The 19,253-nt window shown below is 51.7% G+C and overlaps 1 protein-coding gene across 2 annotated transcripts in view; it reads left to right on the top strand.

Moving 5' to 3' along the window:
- The window catches only part of ABL1 (ABL proto-oncogene 1, non-receptor tyrosine kinase), a 142,671-nt gene extending 125,312 nt beyond the window's left edge, over positions 1–17,359 (top strand). For both annotated transcript variants that reach the window (XM_025888211.2, XM_025888212.2), the window contains exons 5-11: positions 3,203–3,287; positions 4,135–4,312; positions 6,085–6,269; positions 9,250–9,402; positions 10,964–11,053; positions 11,389–11,553; positions 13,649–17,359. In XM_025888211.2, the coding sequence (XP_025743996.1) occupies positions 3,203–3,287; positions 4,135–4,312; positions 6,085–6,269; positions 9,250–9,402; positions 10,964–11,053; positions 11,389–11,553; positions 13,649–15,366 (2,574 nt within the window). In that variant the 3' untranslated portion in view covers positions 15,367–17,359. The remainder of the gene's footprint in view (positions 1–3,202; positions 3,288–4,134; positions 4,313–6,084; positions 6,270–9,249; positions 9,403–10,963; positions 11,054–11,388; positions 11,554–13,648) is intronic.
- The last annotated feature ends 1,894 nt before the right edge of the window (positions 17,360–19,253 follow it).

The raw sequence follows: 19,253 nt of genomic DNA, 5'->3' as shown, positions 1-19,253 counted from the left end.
GGTTGAGAACCAGGGACGGATGTGGAAACTGAGCTCTCTGTGGACCCCGCTCCGGGGCCATGGTCCCTGCTGAGACTCAGGGAGGCATGAAGGGCACTCGGGGCTATGCAGCACGAGTGGGACGCTGAGCCATTTACACGAACGCTGTTCTTTGTTAACGCCGTAGCCTGCCTACGCTCAGGGGGAAGCCAGTGAGCAGAAAGGGTGAGGCTGGGTAGAAAGCACCCGTGAGGTCCTGGGGCCAGAGAATGTGTCTCTGTGAGAACGACAGAAAGCATCGTTAACTGTCTCTCATACTAGCACTGTATTTAGGCTGCTTCCCAGGCGTAGAGATCACCTGTTTTCAGTACAGTAAAAGTGGGTCCCGCTGGTGGAGTCCTGCCCACGAGGCAGATGCAACTCTTCTCCCCATTTGGGTTCAAAGAAACCTCACTTATCTGGCATGTGAGTAACTTGGAATGGCCACGCAGTGGCAGGGCTTGGTCTGTGTAACTCAGAAGCCATCCTCTGAACCACCTCCTATACTGGCCAGGCCTTCGTGTGCATCTGAGCCAGGCTGGTCAGTCCCTGTGAGGAGAGCCCGGCTGACCCACCACCCTCCCACCAGACAGGGCCGAAACTCAGCCTTCACTCAGTGTTACCTTCACTCTCATTGATTGGGGTTCATTTTCTTTTACTCCGTAAAATGGAAGACCTTTCAAAAAAAGATGAGGGAAAGTTTTTAAATAAAAGTCAAGGAATAGAACAGGATAGCACCGGGGGTGTTTCCAGTTTAACGCAGCTACAGAAGTCTGATGCTGCTAGTAGTTTCCGTTGGAAATTGAACCAGGCCTGATTCCACCAGGGGGAGACAAGTTCACACTGATTGTCCTGAAAGAAAAAAAAAAACAAGGAATTATTTAGGGGTGCCTGGGTAGCTCGGTTGGTTAAGCAACTGCCTCCGGCTCAGGTCATGATCCCAGGGTCCTGGGATCGAGCCCCGCATCAGGCTCCCTGCTCCGCGGGAAGCCTGCTTCTCCCTCTCCCTCTGCTTGTGTTCCCTCTCTCGCTGTGTCTCTCTCTGTCAAATAAATAAATAAAATCTTAAAAAAAAAATGTAATTCTCAAGCACAACAACAGAACCATTTAAAAAAAAAAACAAGGAATTATTTATACTGTCCACACGTGTATGTGCGTGTGTATGAGTGAGGGGAGAACGAGACAGACAAGAGGAGAGGGGTGCCTTTGAAAGCCCTGTTGTTCCTTCTGTGTGTCCATGCCTCTCAAGATCCAGACATGGTTCTTTTAGAAAAGATTCTGTAGCTATAAGAGCACATGATCTTTCTGAAATGATTTCACTGTGGGTGGTTTATTATGTGGCACTTTTATAGAGGAAAACTCCACTTGTCTAGAAAGCTTTATTTGAGAAGCTGCGTTTTGAACATGTTGCTGGCCAGGCAAGGTTCTTGAAGCCTCTGGTCCTTACGTGAGCAGCATCGACTCGCCGACTCCAGCAAGCGTGTGCTCCCCAGCCTTGACATTAGCGTGTCACCCAGCAGATCAGAGCGCTCCACGCACAAATGGCACAGTCTGCTGAGCGTGTTAAGGAGCAGAGAGGACTCCGAAGAATTGAACAGCCAACGGGGCAGTGGCAGCTTGACGCGGTGACTACCAGCAATGTTTAATTGACATTAGAGCAGCTGACTATTGGTAAAGAGCAGTAAATTGAGTCTCCGCCTCACAGAGCCCAGGGCTAAGTGGTAATGGGCTGACACGTGTCCTCAGCGGTCATGCTCCGCTTGTAAACATGACTGACCACAGCAGGCACACGCTAGGGAGAGGATGACCTGCCTCCTGGAAGCGTTCCCCACCTCCGGGGGCAGGAATGGCGCAGCCACGGTGATGCCGCAATAAGGACACGTGAGCTCATCATCTCTCGAAAGGGCAGGTATGATGTATAAGGTGCCACATTGGAAATAAGTTTGCTAAAGGGTCTCCTGGGTAGTGCAGCCAGTTAAGTGTCTGGCTCTTGGTTTCAGCTCAAGTCATGGTCGGTTGTGGGATCGAGCCCCACGTGGGCTCCGCACTCAGCAGGGAGTCTGCTAAGGTTTCCCTCTCCCTCTGCCCCCCCTGCGTGTGCACACGTGCGTGCTCTCTCTCTCTTTTGCTCTCTCTCTCAAATAAATATATATATTTTTAAAGTTTCTAAAGCTTTCCTCTCGGGCGAGTCTAGTTTTTCAGATCACTCCCCATCCGCCATGCAGTCTTTCTCTCCAGACAAACTTAGACTCCATGCTGAAACTCAGAGGTGTCCTGCTTCTCCTGCTGGCCTTTGTAACCAGACGCTCACAGCAGACAGTGCAGGTCACCACCCCGCACCTGCTTCTTGTTGCGGTGATTAGTCAGAGGACAGTCCCTTCTGTAAGTCAAAAGAGGTTTACCTGACGCAAGCCACAGAGGCTCCTGCGTGTAGTAGGGCCAGCTGCCATGTGCGGGGCGAGCGCACAGCACTCCAGAGTTGAGCCTCGACCCATAGCATCTGAGGATGTGTGGAAATAGCATCAGGTTTGCTCTGGGCATTTGCTAATATCTTTGTCTCTTCGTGGCATTTAGATACAGTGAACTTGCTAAAACGTGACCTCGTGAATCCATCGTTAGAGGGGCTGCTACAGAGGATTATTTGAGAACCTGAGTAAATCTACCTGGTAGGTAGTGGTGATTGCTTCATTAAGACCCCCATGACACCACATTTTCAGAATCCTCTGCAGTTCAGCATTCTCTGTCGTATTTTGAGGTGTGGTTCTTCTTTGGTAGGATAGTATCTTTTTGTGTCATCAGGGTCTGTTCCATTAAATTGAGTACGTTTCTGATTCTTCAGGTGATTTTTTTTTTTTTTAAGTGTTTTAGGACTCCTTGGAAACCAGCTATTCCTTAGGGAAATAGAAATATCCTCTACATAGCAGCCCCTAAAGAAGCAAGTTCCCAACATCTATTTATCACCCTGGGTGAGAATTCACAAGTTCAGCACCAAAGGGGAAAATTCTCTGTGCTGTCAGGGTGACGATCAGCTGCAGGGAATCTGTCTGGTGCAGTGTGCGGGTCGGCACTGGTGGGCCAGGGTGCTTGTCGGTTGAAGCTCCAGTTTGTATTAACCATTCAAGGTGTACCTTCCCACTTAAACACTGTCCTTGCTGAAACAACTTCACCCGCTTTTTTTCCACAGGAGGACACCATGGAGGTGGAGGAGTTCTTGAAAGAAGCTGCAGTAATGAAAGAGATCAAGCACCCCAATCTAGTACAGTTACTTGGTGAGTGTGCAAAGCTCTGAAGAGAGGGCCTTTTCATTAAACCCTCTGGGGGTGGTATAGGTGCTGTGAAGGAAGAGGTGAGTGGCTTGCTGCATGAAGATTTCTGATGTGGACATCTGTCCTCTGCCAACACTCAGCCCATGGTAAAAAGGAGGCCGATGTGGGATGGTGTGCGTGTGTGTGTGTGTGTGAGAGGGAGAGAATATGTTATTACTTTTTTTCTTTTTTCTTTCTTTCTTTTTTTGAGGGGGGGTGCAGAGGGAGAGAGAAAGAATCTTAAGCAGATTCCACACCCAGCATGAAGCCTAATGAGGGGCGCAATCTCAGGATCCTGAAATCATGACCTGAGCCAAAACCTAGAGTCAGATACTTAACTGACTGAGCCACCCAGGCGCCCCCCTGTAAGGTGGGGGGAGGACATTATTACTTTAAATCGATACCTAGAAGCAGTCAAAGGCAAATCTCAAATGGCTTCTGAGACAAGAATTTTCCAGAGTCCCTTCCCTGCAGTTACTCTGGAAGCAGACCTCCCCGTTTTGGGGGTGAACTGACAGTGCTGTAGGCCGTTTGGTGTGTGCCCGACCTTTGCCTCTGAACTCGGTGGCAGCCTCTCCGTTGGGGTTCAAGTGCCCAAGAGGAAGAGAAGAGCATGGCCGCATCCATCCCCCAGGAACGTGATCACAAGCCCCGAGTGCTTGGAACTGTGGTAGAGGTTGGACCCCAAACTTAGCAGAAACAGAGCCCGTTTCCGGAGCGCTTTACTGTCGTGCTGTCTTTCCTGGCCGGGGTTGGTGCACTCGGGAGCAGAATGGAACACGAAAGCCCTCGATGTCTGTCTTGTTGGCAGGGGTCTGCACCCGGGAGCCCCCGTTCTATATAATCACTGAGTTCATGACCTATGGGAACCTGTTGGATTACCTGAGAGAGTGTAACCGGCAGGAGGTGAACGCTGTAGTGCTGCTCTACATGGCCACTCAGATCTCGTCAGCCATGGAGTACCTCGAGAAGAAGAACTTCATCCACAGGTAGGAGCCTGGCGAAGCAGCCCTCCCCACAGAGCCACGGAGTGAGCGTGGGGCCGGCAGCCTTTTACAAAAAGCTCCAGCCTGCAAGGTCTTAGGGCTCAGCCACTCGCTTTAGTGCTGGCAACACGGTGGGCCTTGGACCAAAGGCAGATGCTGGGTTCCTGACCTCGCCGGCTTCAGGCGTGTGTCTAGGACCAAACTCAGCAGGCCTAGACCCTGGGCCCGCCGAGCACTGGATCCCTGTGGTAAGAAATATTTCCCCTCAGCACCATTCTGGACTACGTGGAATACTAAATGAAGTTCATCAAAGGCCTCCTTCCTGATAATCAGTGCTCTCCGGGAAGCAGAGTGTGAGGCGAGAGCTCATCAGTAATGACCTCCTCCCTGGGGGAGGCTGGTGTGGCTTCTACACAGGCTCGCGGTCACAGCTGGTACACGGGCTTTGTTTTTTGTGTTGCGTGTTTTCTCCCTCCTTTCTCTTTACTATCATTTCATTCTCCACTTAACTTGCTGTCCTCTGGTTCAGGGATGTTTCCGCGATTGTCAGAACTGTGTATATGTAGTTCTAAATTAAGCGGCTTTGCTGTTTTGAAGCCTGGAGTGTTTTGACCTTCAAGCGTGCCACAATTATGTTGGTGTTCGCATTCCTTGCTGGTGGAAATGGCTTCCTAGCAAAGTGATGGCCTGAGTAGGACAGGGCCTGATGGGCTTTGCCAGTAACTTTTATACAAGATGTTCTCCACGCCACTGCTGTGAACTTTCCTACCCAATTAACTCAAGTATGAAGCCCGTACATGAGATTTCATAGTGAGGAATAAGAGTAGCATGTGTGAAGGGCTGTCCGTTTCTTGTAAGACAGATTTCCTGTGCTGCATGAGAGCCTGATTCAGTGCTCCTGTCACTCAAGAAGGTGAACCCTCTGAGGCTGCAAATTGAGATTTCTTGACTTCTGGTTTGCTTTGCATGGCTAGATCCATTCCCTTTTCATTTCACGAACTTAAAATGCTTTACCAAAATCCTATTACGCACAAGTCTTCTGCATTTAATTCCTGTCTGATTGCTGATGATCGGGCTATCTTAGGCAGCCATCGCCTGAAGGTGCTGCCTCTTCTCTTTCCTCCATTCCATTTTGCCTTGGGATTTCATGGCTAACATCCATGAACCAGAGATTAGACTCCCACCTCCCTGGGACAATCAGGAGGCGAGAAGAAGCTTATTATACAGGAGAGAATTTGTAGGATACATTCGGATAAGCATCAGGAGGAAATAGGAGAGTGTGAAACACAATTTGGGGGGAAAATGCTGTGGGCTTTATTTTATTTTGTCCTTTATCAAGTCTGGATAGGCCAAATGGAGACTCCCTCTGATGGAAGTTGAGGACTGGCTGGTGCCCTTGTTCCTGTGCCTGGCATAGAGCTGTCCTAACTGGGCAGACCCTTAGGGGACCGGGGGTGTGTGCAGGCGTCAGGGGAAGCACTTTACGTATTAGCTGATGACCGCTCGCCGCAGCCCTAAGAAGAGGTGCTGCCTCTGTCAGCTTCATCGTAGGGATGCGGGTAACGGAGGCCCAGGGTCATGAACTTGCACCTCTGCTGCCTCTCACCTCAGCAGGCAGATGCTGAGGGACGAGCGCTGCTCCCGCTGGGGTATTCACACACGTCCCCCGGGGCACTGGACCCAGTTGTCAGGAGTGCGCCTTCACTCGCTGGTGGTGGATTTGTGAGGCCGGGAAAGCTGGCCACAACTCATGGGTGAACGCTTTCTTTCCCCAGAGATCTTGCTGCCCGAAACTGCCTGGTAGGGGAGAACCACTTGGTGAAGGTGGCTGATTTCGGCCTGAGCAGGTTAATGACAGGGGATACCTACACAGCCCATGCCGGGGCCAAGTTCCCGATCAAGTGGACAGCGCCGGAAAGCCTGGCCTACAACAAGTTCTCTATCAAGTCCGACGTCTGGGGTAAGGACTGCTGCTGCTCCCGGTCGGCCCTCGCTGCCAGGGTGGGCTCCTTCTCCCATTTTCCTCGCTCTCCTTGCCTTTCACTGCCTCTTTCTCAGTCCTTCCATTTATTTTCCTTTATCGCTTAATCCTTTCTTATTTTTTTCTTTCCCACTTTACAATCTTTACTCCTGTTTTCTCCCCAGGATGAAGTAAAAGCCAGCGTTTTCTTTTTTTTATTTATTTTTTTTTTAATTTTTTTTAAAGATTTTATTTATTTATTTGACACACAGAGAGAGCGAGAGAGAGAGCGAGAGAGAGAGAGAGAGAGAGCGAGAGAGAGCGAGCACAAGCAGGGGGAGCGGCAGGCAGAGGGAGAAGCAGGCTTCCTGCATGAGCAGGGAGCCCGATGTGGGGCTCGATCCCAGGACCCTGGGATCATGGCCTGAGCTGAAGGCAGCGGTTTAACCAACTGAGCCACCCAGGTGCCCCAAAGCCAGCGTTTTCTTCCAGAATAATTCAGATTACCTCCCCCCCCCCCTTCTAACTTACCACCTTCATCCGAAGCATGCTGCTTGGGTTTGCAGGGACAGTTAGCCAGCCCTGCAGGCACCCAGGGTCTTCTGAGCAGGGGATGCTGTGTAGTTCGGTTTGGGCTTTAAATTGGATATTGCCCTTGGAAGCTTCATGGGCCAGTATTCCTTTTGTTAAAGAACTTCTTATTGTGGCAGGTAGTAAGCATACACTGAAGAAGGCGGAGTTGCATCATGAGCCCCACGCACGCATCACCCACCTTTCCCGGCCATCAGCTCGGGGCGCTCCTGCACCTCTATCCCACCCCCTCCCTCGGCCCTGTTTTGAAGCAGATCCCGATAGCATATGATTTTGTCCACAGATATTTCAGTATGAATCTCTTAAAGATGGCTTTTTTACTCTTGTAACCACATTGCCCTTCTTCCCCAAATTGACAGTAATTTCTGAATATCACGATACAGTCAGTGTTCACATTTTCAGCTGAGTCTTAAAAATCCTACTTTTACGGTCTGTTTGAGTTGAGATCTGGCTACTACTGTTCACACCAGGCAGGTGGTCGATGTGCCCTCAGTCCGTCTGGTCCCTTAGCTCCGCTCCATCTTTTCACTGTCCTTGCTGTCTGTCTGTTGAAGAAACCCCCTCACGTGTCCTTCCATGTCTCCCACACTGCATCCCCATGCTGTGGTTTAGTGTGTTCCTCTGTCTTCGGTGCTCCTAGTAAGTGGGCAGGTGGGTCTGGACCTCTGGGTCATCCTCGGGTTTGACTTCTTTCAGCAGGACGACGTCATGCTCCGTGGTGTGCTATTTCATCAACATCTCTTGTGTGATTTTAGCAGCTCCTGATACCTAGTACCTAGATCCACTCATTTATGAGGGGTTACCCAGTGGTGCTTCTCTCATTCTGTCACTCCTCATTCACTCGTTAGCTCAGTACTTCTGTAAGAAGAAACCTTCATCTACTGTTTGGTTAAGTAGGGGGTGGGGGGGTGGTATACAGTTCATTTGGGAAGGACAGCATCGTTGTTAGCTTCCTTGCTGTTGTCTACTGGTGTTCACACAAACGAGTCAGTTTTTTAATACCCTCCAGTGATGACCAAGTAGATTTTTGGGGTTTCTTTCTTTCTTTTGTGACACTATCATTGAATATATTTTAATCCATTGTAGTTCTTTTCTTTATTGATACTCCGATTGTCTCTTGTTTGGCCAGTGGGAACTTCACATTGCTCCTGGTTTTGACAAGACCCTTGTAGTCTTTAATAGCATCTGTGCTGTCTGGAGCGATAAAGATACTCCACGTTCATTCCCTGCCCTAGACCTGAATTACCCATTTCTCCAAGGAGTCCTGGTCCCTTTAATGAGATCTGGAATTTCAAGGCTATAGTCTGTGCTTTCAAACTTTCAAATATTTATTTAAAGGTTTTATTTTATTATTTTTTTAAGATTTTATTTATTTATTTGAGAGAGAGAATGAGATAGAGAGCATGAGAGGGGAGGGTCCGAGGGAGAAGCAGATTCCCTGCTGAGCAGGGAGTCCGATGCAGGACTCGATCCCGGGACTCCAGGATCATGACCTGAGCCGAAGGCAGTCGCTTAACCAACTGAGCCACTCAGGCGCCCAAGATTTTATTTATTTTGAGAGCGAGAGCATGTGCATGCATAAGAGGGGGGAAGGGGGGGCGCCTGGGTGGCTCAGTTGGTTAAGCGACTGCCTTCGGCTCAGGTCATGATCCTGGAGTCCCGGGATCGAGTCCCGCATCGGGCTCCCTGCTCAGCAGGGAGTCTGCTTCTCCCTCTGACCCTCTTCCCTCTCGTACTCTCTATCTCTCATTCTCTCTCTCTCAAATAAATAAATAAAATCTTTAAAAAAAAAAAAAAAAGAGTGGGGAAGGGGCAGAGGGAGAGAATCTCAAGCAAACTCCACACGGAGCGTGGAGCCCCATACGGGGCTCGATCTCATGACCCTGAGATCATGACCTGAGCTGAAATCAAGAGTCGTATGTTTAACCGACTAAGCCACCCAAGCACCCCGATTTTATATGATTTTTATGAAACGTTTGGAGTTGGAACGGGCCTTGGAGATGATACTGTACACCAGAGAGAGGTGGCTTGTCTTAGACACTTAGCTAGTTGATCTCAGAGCTAGGAGTAGAATGGCCTCCTGACTTCCAGCCCTAGGTGCCCTCTACCATAAATCCCAGCAAGGTGGTCACATTACCTCAGAGACACTGGAGGGGCCGATCAACCCAGTTTCTTTTCCCCTCTAGCACGTTTTGGAAGGGGCAGGGTGTTAACGTCTCATTCTGTCCTGGGCTGTTGGTCATTAAGCCTGGTAAAATGTGCCTGGCTTGCTTCTGAGGGTGTAACTTCTAATGTCCACTGCATAGGTAACCAATTTTAAATGCACGATAGTTAAATTTCATACATCTTGAACCAGCTTTCTCTTCCCTTTTTTTTTTTTTTTTTGTAGCTTTTGGAGTATTGCTTTGGGAAATTGCTACCTATGGCATGTCACCTTACCCAGGAATTGACCTGTCCCAGGTGTATGAGCTGCTAGAGAAGGACTACCGCATGGAGCGCCCGGAAGGCTGCCCGGAGAAGGTCTACGAACTGATGCGCGCATGTGAGCCTTCCCCAGCCAATTCTAAAAATTCTCTGTGGGCACTGTGAGAAATTACCGTCCAGGCGTGTATTCCCAGAGTGAAGTAGTCCTCCCCTTCCTTTATTCACATTCTTCAGAATCAGCCAATGTAGCAGATAGGTGCATACCGACTCAGACTTGTTTCTATACGTATTGTTTATACATAGTGTTTATATGTGAGGGGTTTTTTTGATTTGTTCTTAATGCAAAAATGGGATTGATGGGTATCAAACTTGGATTTCTTATTAATAAATACAAATTCCTGGGCCCTATCTCCAAATATTCTGCTGTAGTAGGTAAATACTCCGGGTGATGTTTATCTAGTTGGTTTTATTATATATATATTTATATATATATAAAATCATTCCCTCAGCTTTTTTTTTCACATGGCATATCTTTTGTGTCCATATTTCAAAGTCATCTCTCCCTCTCCCCACCCCCTTATTTTTATATAGCTGTTTAACTTCCCATTAAATGATTTATTCATTCAGTCCCATTTTGGTGGACATTTGGTTGTCTTGCACATTTGTTTGGCTTTTGCCATTATAAACAAAACAAGGATGAACACCCTTATATGTATACCTCTGTGCATTATACTGGGATTTCTAAAAGTTGAACCATTGGTTCAAAGGGCTACTTGCATTTTAAATTTTGATAGATTTTACCAAATTGTTTTCCAGGAAAGGTGTACCAATTTATACTCCCACCAGAAGTGTAGGAGAGTAACTCTGTGCTCTCGCCAACATGGGGCTTCATCAGTCCTTAATCCTCACGTTAATCTTGGGGCACTTGGGTGACTCATTTGGTTAAGCATCCAACTCTTGATCTCAGCTCAGGTCTTGATGTCAGGGTCGTGAGTTAGAGTCTCGCATTGGACTCCACACTGGGCATGGAGCCTACTTAAAAAAGTAAATCCTCATGTTAATCTTGTTTTAATTAACATTTCTTTACTGATGAGGATTTCAGACTTTGATAACCCAGAAGTAAGGGTAAAATAGAAGGCAAGCCATTTATTTGACTTAGTGATTCTCTGCACTTGCTAGAGTGGGGCTGGGGAAAAGATTTATAAATGTAGTTCTTGCTGTCACTTCTCTCTGGGGTTTTACAATCCATATTTCTGCCAATATCTAAAGTCTTTTCGAATTCTTAATGTCTGTAATAGGACACAGTGACATTTGTCACTTTAACTTGTCACAGCAAAAGATGGTTAGGATTGGGCGGTCTTTTTTTTTTTTTTTTTTTTTTTTTAAGATTTTACTTATTTGAGAGAGCACGAGTGGGGAATGGGGCAGAGAGAGAGGGAGAAGCAGGCTCCCTGCTGAGCAGGGAGCCCAACACAGGGCTTGATCCCAAGACCCCAACACAGGGCTTGATCCCAAAACCCCGAGATCATGACCTGAGTCGAAGGCAGATGCTTGACTGACTGAGCCACCCAGGCACCCCTGGGGTGCTTCTTTCATTACCAGACTTTCCTTGAGACTTGCTAGCCCCCAACTTGTTATTAGGGCCTCATGCATGGTCTGACTGGGTTTCGTCCACCCAGGTTGGCAGTGGAATCCCTCTGACCGGCCCTCCTTTGCTGAAATCCACCAAGCCTTTGAGACGATGTTCCAGGAATCCAGCATATCAGATGGTAAAATGCCCATTCCTGGGGGTGCCTGCAGCAGTGGGGTGAGAGGTTGGGATGGAAGGGACAGCCAGACCCTTTAGTTCACTTCCTGCTAGAAGAGCCCAGGCCAGCAAAGTTCTCTAAGACCAGAGAACTGGGCAGAAGTGTTGAGCATGGAGCTGTCTTACAGCCATGCCCAACTCTGAAAAGTACCGAGTACGGTCTTCTCAGCATCTGTATCTCCTCTGTAACTGTGCATGGATGACCACTCTTACCTAAGGAGGAAAAAAAAAAAAACACCAGCATACCAAACTGACACCATTACTGATGGCCACTGGTTTTTGGTTTTGTTTTCGTAGAAGTGGAAAAGGAACTGGGGAAAAAAGGTGTGCGAGGGGTTGCAAGTACTTTGCTGCAGGCCCCAGAGCTGCCCACCAAGACAAGAACCTCCAGGAAAGCTGCGGAGCACAAAGACCCCACTGATGTGCCTGAGACGTCCCACTCCAAGGGCCCGGGAGAGACCGGTATGTCCCCCCAGCCGCACCAGACACCCAGAGGAGTCCCACACCCTCAGGGCCAGTGCAGGCAGATGGGAAGCAGCGAGGGAACCTGCACAGAAGGGCAGGCAGATTCTTGTTAGTGATCCAGCTTTGAAAAGAGGAAGGTTCTCCTCTCTGCACAGCATCCTGCCCCTCCTTCTGGAAATCATTAGGAACCATTGGCTTCAGCAGTTAGTTTGGTCAAGTAGGCACAGGTGCTCATGAAACCGACTGAGAACAAACTCGCCTTTTCATGTATTATTCACAGCATTTGTGGTTGCTCTTGCAGGGCAGATAGAACAATAAATATTGAACCAGATGAAGAGCAGCTTGTTGTGAAAGCACTGTTACGAAAAGCTCGCTGGAACTGACGGAGCCAAGAGACACCTGTGGCGCAGAGCTGGTGTCCACGCACGGTCTCTGAGTAAAGACTCTGTCGGCCACTGTTCCCTAGACGTGCAGGGGAGGTGCGATGGTGCACGGGGTTCTCAAGGTGTAAGGAGGAATAATGCCCGCAAACACTGACCTAGTGTCTCCCCTGTGCCCTGCTCTCCTTTGAGTTCGGCTGCTCTGATGTAGCACTTGCTACTCTCCCAGCAAAGCCCCAGGAATCTGGGTTTGTAGAGGCTCCTGGGGGATGCTCTGACGGACCACAGATGAGTGGGAAGGGGCAGGACAAAGCCAGAATAATGAGATGTTTAGCCATAGCAGGATTCCCAAATTTTTTTTATTGTGTACCCATATTAGTTTAAAGAAAAGTCACATGTGCAGCCTGAGAATTTACACGTACTACCGCACAGACACGTATATCATAAAACACACCAAAAATGTGCACTTAGAAGTAAACGTTTACGTTACAAAATCCAAATTATTATAATGCTTTCTTTCCACACACCCCTGGATCGTCTTGCTCACCCACTTTGGAGTCCGTGGCATATAGACTATCCAGAAGGTTGGACCTTTGTCCTTCTGTTAGCTGTCATGATTTCAGGTGGTTGAGCAGTAGGGATGGGGAGAGGCCGCTGTGGGAACTTGAGGCTTATTAAAAGCCCAGTGATAAGCAATCATGTTCATTTATGCCCGTCAGTATTCATCTGAGGGGTATTTTGATATGTAATCTCATGGTGAGCCGAGAGTGTCAATTAGCTGTTCAGCACTGAAATAGAGCTGTGCATAATTCGTTAGGATTTCACGTTCTTCAACTTCTTCCGCTGGATTAAAGTTTTGGAGGCCCTCGGCTTCCTCCGAGTCAGGTGTCCTACGTGCCTCCTGGTGTTCTGACAGATGCCCCCTTGCACCTCTACTCTGGTTGTAGACGTCCTCTGTGCTGCTCTGGGTGCTGACAGAAAGCCGCTCTCCTCACAGCTGCCCTCTGAGGGAGAAGTCTGTCATTCCCTAGCCGGGAGCTTGGCAACACCAGAAAGATTTCCTAGGAGTTATTATTCATATATAAAGAATGCCCATTTAAAAATTTGTACAGGTCACTCCTTCTTGTTTGCCAAGTATAACAGCCCATTGTCACTGTGGAGTGCGGCCCCTTCCCTTCAAACCTCACCTCGCAAGAACCTGGATTGGCAGGTCCGAGAGGCATGGGGCCTGACCCTTTGCTCAGCCCTGTCGTGGTTTTTGCGTGCTAGGTAGTGGTATTGGGGGGCTCTGTGCTGTCAAGGAAGCCCCAGGGCAGGGATGGGGGGGCCTGGCTTTCTGTGCTGGTGTCTTCACAGAAGAGAGACCTACGCTTTTCCTAATAATATTAACAGTGGTGACAACGGTTAGTGAGAAATTATGTGCCGATAGCTGGAACAAATGCTTTACGCTCACTGCATTATGTTCACACAACAACACTACGGGTGTGTTTTGTTCCCCTCCGTTTCATAGATGCGAGAGCGGAGGATGCACGCAGAGGCGTCCCTCGCCCAGGCCAAGGCTGGGGAATGGCAGAGCCGGTGCTCACAAGCAGGCCTACCAGCGCCCAGACCCTTGGCTGCTCCTCTGTAGAGAACAGGGGGCCAGCCCCAGGTTCCCCCTACAAAGGAGCCTCCAGTCCGGAGTCGTGAAAACTCTTCCCACTGTGTTTCAGATCCTCTGGACCACGAGCCTCCTGTGTCTCCACTGCTCCCTCGGAAAGAACGAGGTCCCCAGGATGGCAGCCTAAATGAAGATGAGCGCCTTCTTCCCAAAGACAAAAAGACCAATTTGTTCAGTGCCTTGATCAAGAAGAAGAAGAAAACAGCCCCAACCCCCCCGAAACGCAGCAGCTCCTTCCGGGAGATGGACGGCCAGCCCGAGCGCAAGGCGGCCAGTGAGGAAGAGGGCCGAGAAACCAGCAACGGGGCGCCGGCCCTCACGCCCTCGGACGCAGCCGAGCCAACCAAGTCCCCAAAGCCCAGCAGCGGAGCTGGTGTCCCCAATGGAGCCTTCCGGGAGTCAGGGGGTGCAGGCTTCCGGTCTCCCCACCTGTGGAAAAAGTCCAGTACACTGACCAGCAGCCGCCTGGCAGCCAGTGAGGAGGAGAGTGGCAGCAGCTCCGGCAAGCGCTTCCTAAGGTCCTGCTCTGCCTCCTGCGTGCCTCACGGGGCCAGGGACACAGAGTGGAGGTCTGTCACCCTGCCTCGGGACCTGCAGTCCACGGGGAGGCAGTTTGACTCGTCCACGTTTGGAGGGCACAAAAGCGAGAAGCCAGCTCTGCCTCGGAAGCGGGCAAGTGAGAACAGGTCCGACCAGGTGACCAGAGGCACGGTGACTCCCCCACCCAGGCTGGTGAAAAAGACCGAGGATGCAGCAGACGAGGTCTTCCGAGATGCGGGGGAGTCCAGCCCCGGCTCCAGCCCTCCCAGTCTGACTCCGAAACTCCTCCGCAGGCAGGTCGCGGGGGCTCCTTCCTCTGGCCTTCCCCACAAGGATGAGGCCGGGAAGTCCAGTGCCTTGGGGACACCTGCTGCAGCTGAGCCGGTGCCCCCCGCCAGCAGAGCAGGGCCAGGCGTGTCCGGAGGGACTGGCAAGGCCCCCACCGAGGAGCCCAGAGCGAGGAGGCACAAGCCCTCCTCTGAGTCCCCAGGGAGAGACAAGGGGAAACTGTCCAAGCTCAAACCTGTCCCGCCGCCCCCACCACCAGCCTCTGGTGGGAAGGCCGGGAAGCCCTCTCAGAGCCTGAGCCAGGAAGCAGCTGGGGAGGCCGGCACTGGCGGGAAAGCCAAAGCCACGGCCGTGGTTGTGGATGCTGTGAACAGTGACACCATCAAGCCCGGTCCGCTGGGAGAGGGCGTCAAAAAGCCCGTGCTCCCGTCCATGCCAAAGCCACAGTCGTCCAGCAAGCCAGCGGGGACCCCAACCAGCCCAGCTCCCGCCCCCTCCACCTTGCCATCAGCATCCTCTGCCCTGGCTGGGGACCAGCCAGCCTCCACTGCCTTCATCCCTCTCATATCGACCCGTGTGTCTCTTCGGAAAACCCGCCAGCCTCCAGAGCGGATCGCCAGTGGCACCATCACCAAGGGCGTGGTCCTGGATGGCACGGAGGCTCTGTGCCTGGCCATCTCCAAGAACTCCGAGCAGATGGCCAGCCATAGCGCCGTGCTAGAGGCCGGCAAGAACCTCTACACGTTCTGCGTGAGCTATGTGGATTCCATCCAGCAAATGAGGAACAAGTTTGCCTTCCGCGAGGCCATCAACAAACTGGAGAATAATCTCCGGGAGCTTCAGATCTGCCCGGCAACAGCAGGGAGTGGCCCGGCGGCCACTCAGGACTTCAGCAAACTCCTCAGCTCCGTGAAGGAGATCAGTGATATCGTGCAGAGGTAGCAGAGGCCAGGCGTCAGGCCAGCCGGAGCCAGCTGCCGCGCGTGAGGGCTTCCGCAGGCCTGCCACGGTGGCTGCCACGAGACCAGTGAGGTGGCCCGGGGGCCCTGTGCAGACGGGGCTGAGGGTCACTGCGGAGCACGGCTCTACTACCTAGGCTTTGCCCCGGCCATGCTTCCGCACTTTCGCCTCCCCAGCCCGGGCTCCCTGAGCCGCCCCTGTGCCGAGCTCCGTCTGTGGAGTTCCCGCTCTGTGGACTTCCGTTGGCCCACCAGCCTCTTCCCCACGGAGTGCTCCAGGACTGAGCTCTGTGGGCCAGGTGGGAAAGCGGATGAGCATTTCTTTTTCGCTTTTCTTTCCAGAGGTCTTCCTCTGGCTCTGCCTTCTCCTCTATTTCCCTCAAGGACGAGTGCCCTGAGCAGGAGCCTTTTCACCAAGGCCAAGCAACTGTCCCTTCCACTTACCCCAGGGAGGGAGCCTGTGCGCTCCTCTTCTTGTGCCTCCTGCACTGAAGACACGTTTCCCGAACTCCATCCTGGAAGAGGCTGCCAGCTGGTCACTCTGCCCTCTGTTGCTGCCGGGGGGCCGGTGCCCTCACATTTACTCATGTGACGGACAGCTCTTGATTTGGGGGATAAAACAGGGTGCTGAGACCAACCGGCCTTCGGGTCCTGGGACAGGTGGGGAAGCTGAAGAGGCCCGTGGTGTGGGAGACCGTCCTTGTCATCCGTTCTCTCGGGTCCTTGCTGTCCTGTGACAGGCACTGCTCATCCTGGATGGAAAGCTTGAGTCCTAAGGGTAGCAGGGTCTCAGTCTAGTGTACCGGGGCAGGAGAGGCAGGAGGGATGGCTAGCTGGATGAACAGCTGGTGCCCAGGTGGCCTGGGGCTGGGCCTAGACAGGTCTGCTTCAGGCCCAGGTCACCTTCCTTCCAGATTTCCAGGTGCCCAGAAAAGGCACTTGCTCTTGATTTCCGACTGATCTCTTTTCTCCTCCCTTGTACTCCTCTGAGACAGAGTAGATTCATGCAGAGCTCTTTCCTGTGTGAGAAGCCAGTCCTGTTTTCTGGAGTTCTTGAAGCATTCCGTGGCTCTGCCCTCAGCCCAGCCACCTCTGGTACAGCAGGACCTGCCATCGGCCACCAGCACACGAGAGGAAAAGGACTGTGGAGCCAAAGCCCCAGCCAGTGTCGGCTGTGCACTAAGGGGCAAACGTCCTGTTGAATCACCATGAGCAACACTTAGTCCCCTGCTTCTGTTGGGGTTATCAGAGATGAAGAAGACCACAAACAAATAAAGCCCCAGAACATGTCTCAAAGAGCAGGCCTTTGTCTGCTCTCCCCAGGAGGCCCGGGACCAGGCTTGTGGGGCAGAGGCCCGGACCGTCCTGAGCTTGACCTAGAGCAGCTACTGAAGAGTGGGCAGGCAGGTGCCTGCGCCTCATGCCAGGCCCAGGAGCAACCCTTGGAGAAACCAGGAGCAACCACCTTCCAGCCCCACGCCTTCTCGTGCCGTGAGCGCACATGGGCCCCATGTTTATGCTCCTCACCTAAACTTGTATTTTATTTCTCTGGTAGAGATGGTTTACGCTGCCCTCGCGGCGCATCACCTCTTTGCCCCGCCCCCCCCCCCAGGCTGCTGTGTTAGGCGGACTGAGGGAGGTGCCCGAACACCACCAGAGGCCTTGCAGACAAAGTAAAACAGACCCCACCCAGCTTCTCAACTGCGTTTCCGTGAGGTACTGGTCTCTTTGTTCACATGATGTGCCACTATATTTTGCATTTATATCTTGGTATTACACTCTTTTATAGACTTGCTCTTTTATAAATGACATGTAAATAGTTTTCCACTATTCTCCCTTCTCAAATGCCTATGGTGTCTTTTTTTTTTTTTTTTTTTTGGTCCAGTACTTTTGTTTCTGTATATGACTCTGTGTTTTTTGAATCCACATCTCTCCGTAGTATTTTTTAAATAAATGTTTACAACATTAGAACTCGGGCAGATTGCTCTGGTCTGTACTTTTCCCCTGTTGTTCAGAGCTGTGGGGTGCATGTGGTGGTGGGGGTCCCTGTTTCCCTGAAGGGGGACTGGAGGCTTCGTGGCGGGATTCCAACGCCAATCCTGCATCTTCCTCGGCCTTCCGAGAGCAGTCTCCGCATCCTGGCCTCAGGCCCTGCTTGTGCCCTTGACACTGATTTTGCCAGCAGCACTGGGAGTGGGCTCTGCCACAGGAGGGGCTGCGTCTCACTGGGGTGGGAAAGGAAGATGAGCCCCAGGGCTGTGCTCGCTGTCAGCCTGTCATAGCATCATTGAAATGGGGAAGAGGTGTCCTGGACTCCACTGGCCTGGAAGCGTTCGTACCCCCACAGGTGTGCTTTTCTCTGCGAACCCACCCCAGCTCCCCTCCCCCCCCAGCCCCCGAAGCGCCTCTCGCTCACGGTGGTCCACACTCCCCATGTCTTACTTCTCTGTGTACAGGGGGAGGGGCGGGGGCAGGGGTGCTGGCCTCAGGGTGATGGAAATGCCACCCGGTGGGCTGTGGCCTCTCCCAGCCCCCCACCGAGGGGACCAAAGGGGGCACATGCGGCTGTTTCCCTATTTGGGCCTCCATTGAACGCCAGCTGACAGCTCAGAAAGTGGAAGTCAGGAAAGTAAGTAGCGCTCTCTGATAATGATACTTATTAAGCCGCAGACTTGTCAGAGGATACAGATCTGCTCACCAAAGCATGGTGAGGAGCATGGTTCGGCGGAAGCTCCACGGCAGAGGTGAGGACGCAGGCCCTGGTGAGGTGGGGGCTGCTGGGACCACGGAGCGCGCTCATGCCCAGGAGCTACAAGACCTCCCCTGTTTCATGGAGGCAGGAATGGAGGCCCGGGCCGCACTCTGTCCGTGCTTGAGCCATAGCTGGACACTGGATTTCCCGGGTCTGGGGCGTCTCCTCAAGGCACAGCTCTCGAGTCGGAAAGAAGACACAGAGTGACTACAGAGACAGCCACCACCGATGGCCGCTCCCACTGTGCCAGATGTGCGCCAGCCCCAGAGTCTTCATGGCGGCCTCTTTGGCAGAGCGCATTAACCCATTTCCTTGACGCCCAGCAATGAGGTTACAGTTGTCACGGCTCGAGCATGGTGCCACGTGCCAGTCACCGTGGCACCTGTGCCCGTGGGAAATACGGGTCTTCTCTCAAGTAAGAATCTTGTGTGTGCCACCTAAGCTTCAGAAACTTCCTTGGGTCTGGCCCTTCTGAAACAGTGGTTCTTAACCTTTGTTAGGCCACAGAACCCCTTGAGAACTTAGCGCACTGGGATCTAGCCCCAGGAGAACACACAGAGCTGCACACACCCGGTGTTCCGATCCTCGCAAGGCCTGCCCTCGAGGTCCAGAACCAGGCCGCGGGGTCAGGCCTGCCAGCAGGGCCAGCAGCTGCTGTCATCGTCGGAGCAAAGTACAAGCCAAAATGGCAAAATGGGAAAGAGCAAGCACTGACAGCCTCGGACCGAAAACAGCCGAGAGGAGCAGTGCGTGGTGGTGTGCTTACAGTGGAGACGGACGAACTAGTCGTAACGCGGTATACACAAGTCAAACGTAACGTGGAGGAGAAGCAGCCGGCCAGCCATTTATGATGCCAGAAGCTTCCATCTATTGAAAGCAGCACAACTGGTCTGTGGTTTGGTGTTAGAAGTCACGACAGAGGTTCACGCCTGGTTGGGGTGCAGGGGAGCTGCGGGGGGCGCCTATAATGCTCTGTTTCCTAGTCTGGGTCACGCTGGCTAATGGGTGTGTCACTTGGGAACAATTTATTGAACTGTACACTCAGAATTGGAGCACGTTCTCCACGTGTGTCAGATTTCAATGAGATTTTTTTTTAAGATTTTATTCATTTGAGAGAG

Source organism: Callorhinus ursinus, unplaced genomic scaffold (genome assembly GCF_003265705.2).
Source record: "Callorhinus ursinus isolate GAN/ISIS: 27379988/994484 unplaced genomic scaffold, GSC_fseal_2.0 scaffold24, whole genome shotgun sequence".
Classification (NCBI taxonomy): Eukaryota; Metazoa; Chordata; class Mammalia; order Carnivora; family Otariidae; genus Callorhinus; species Callorhinus ursinus.
The sequence above is the reverse complement of the archived record's forward strand: the minus strand, read 5'-3'. Positions and strand labels throughout refer to the sequence as shown.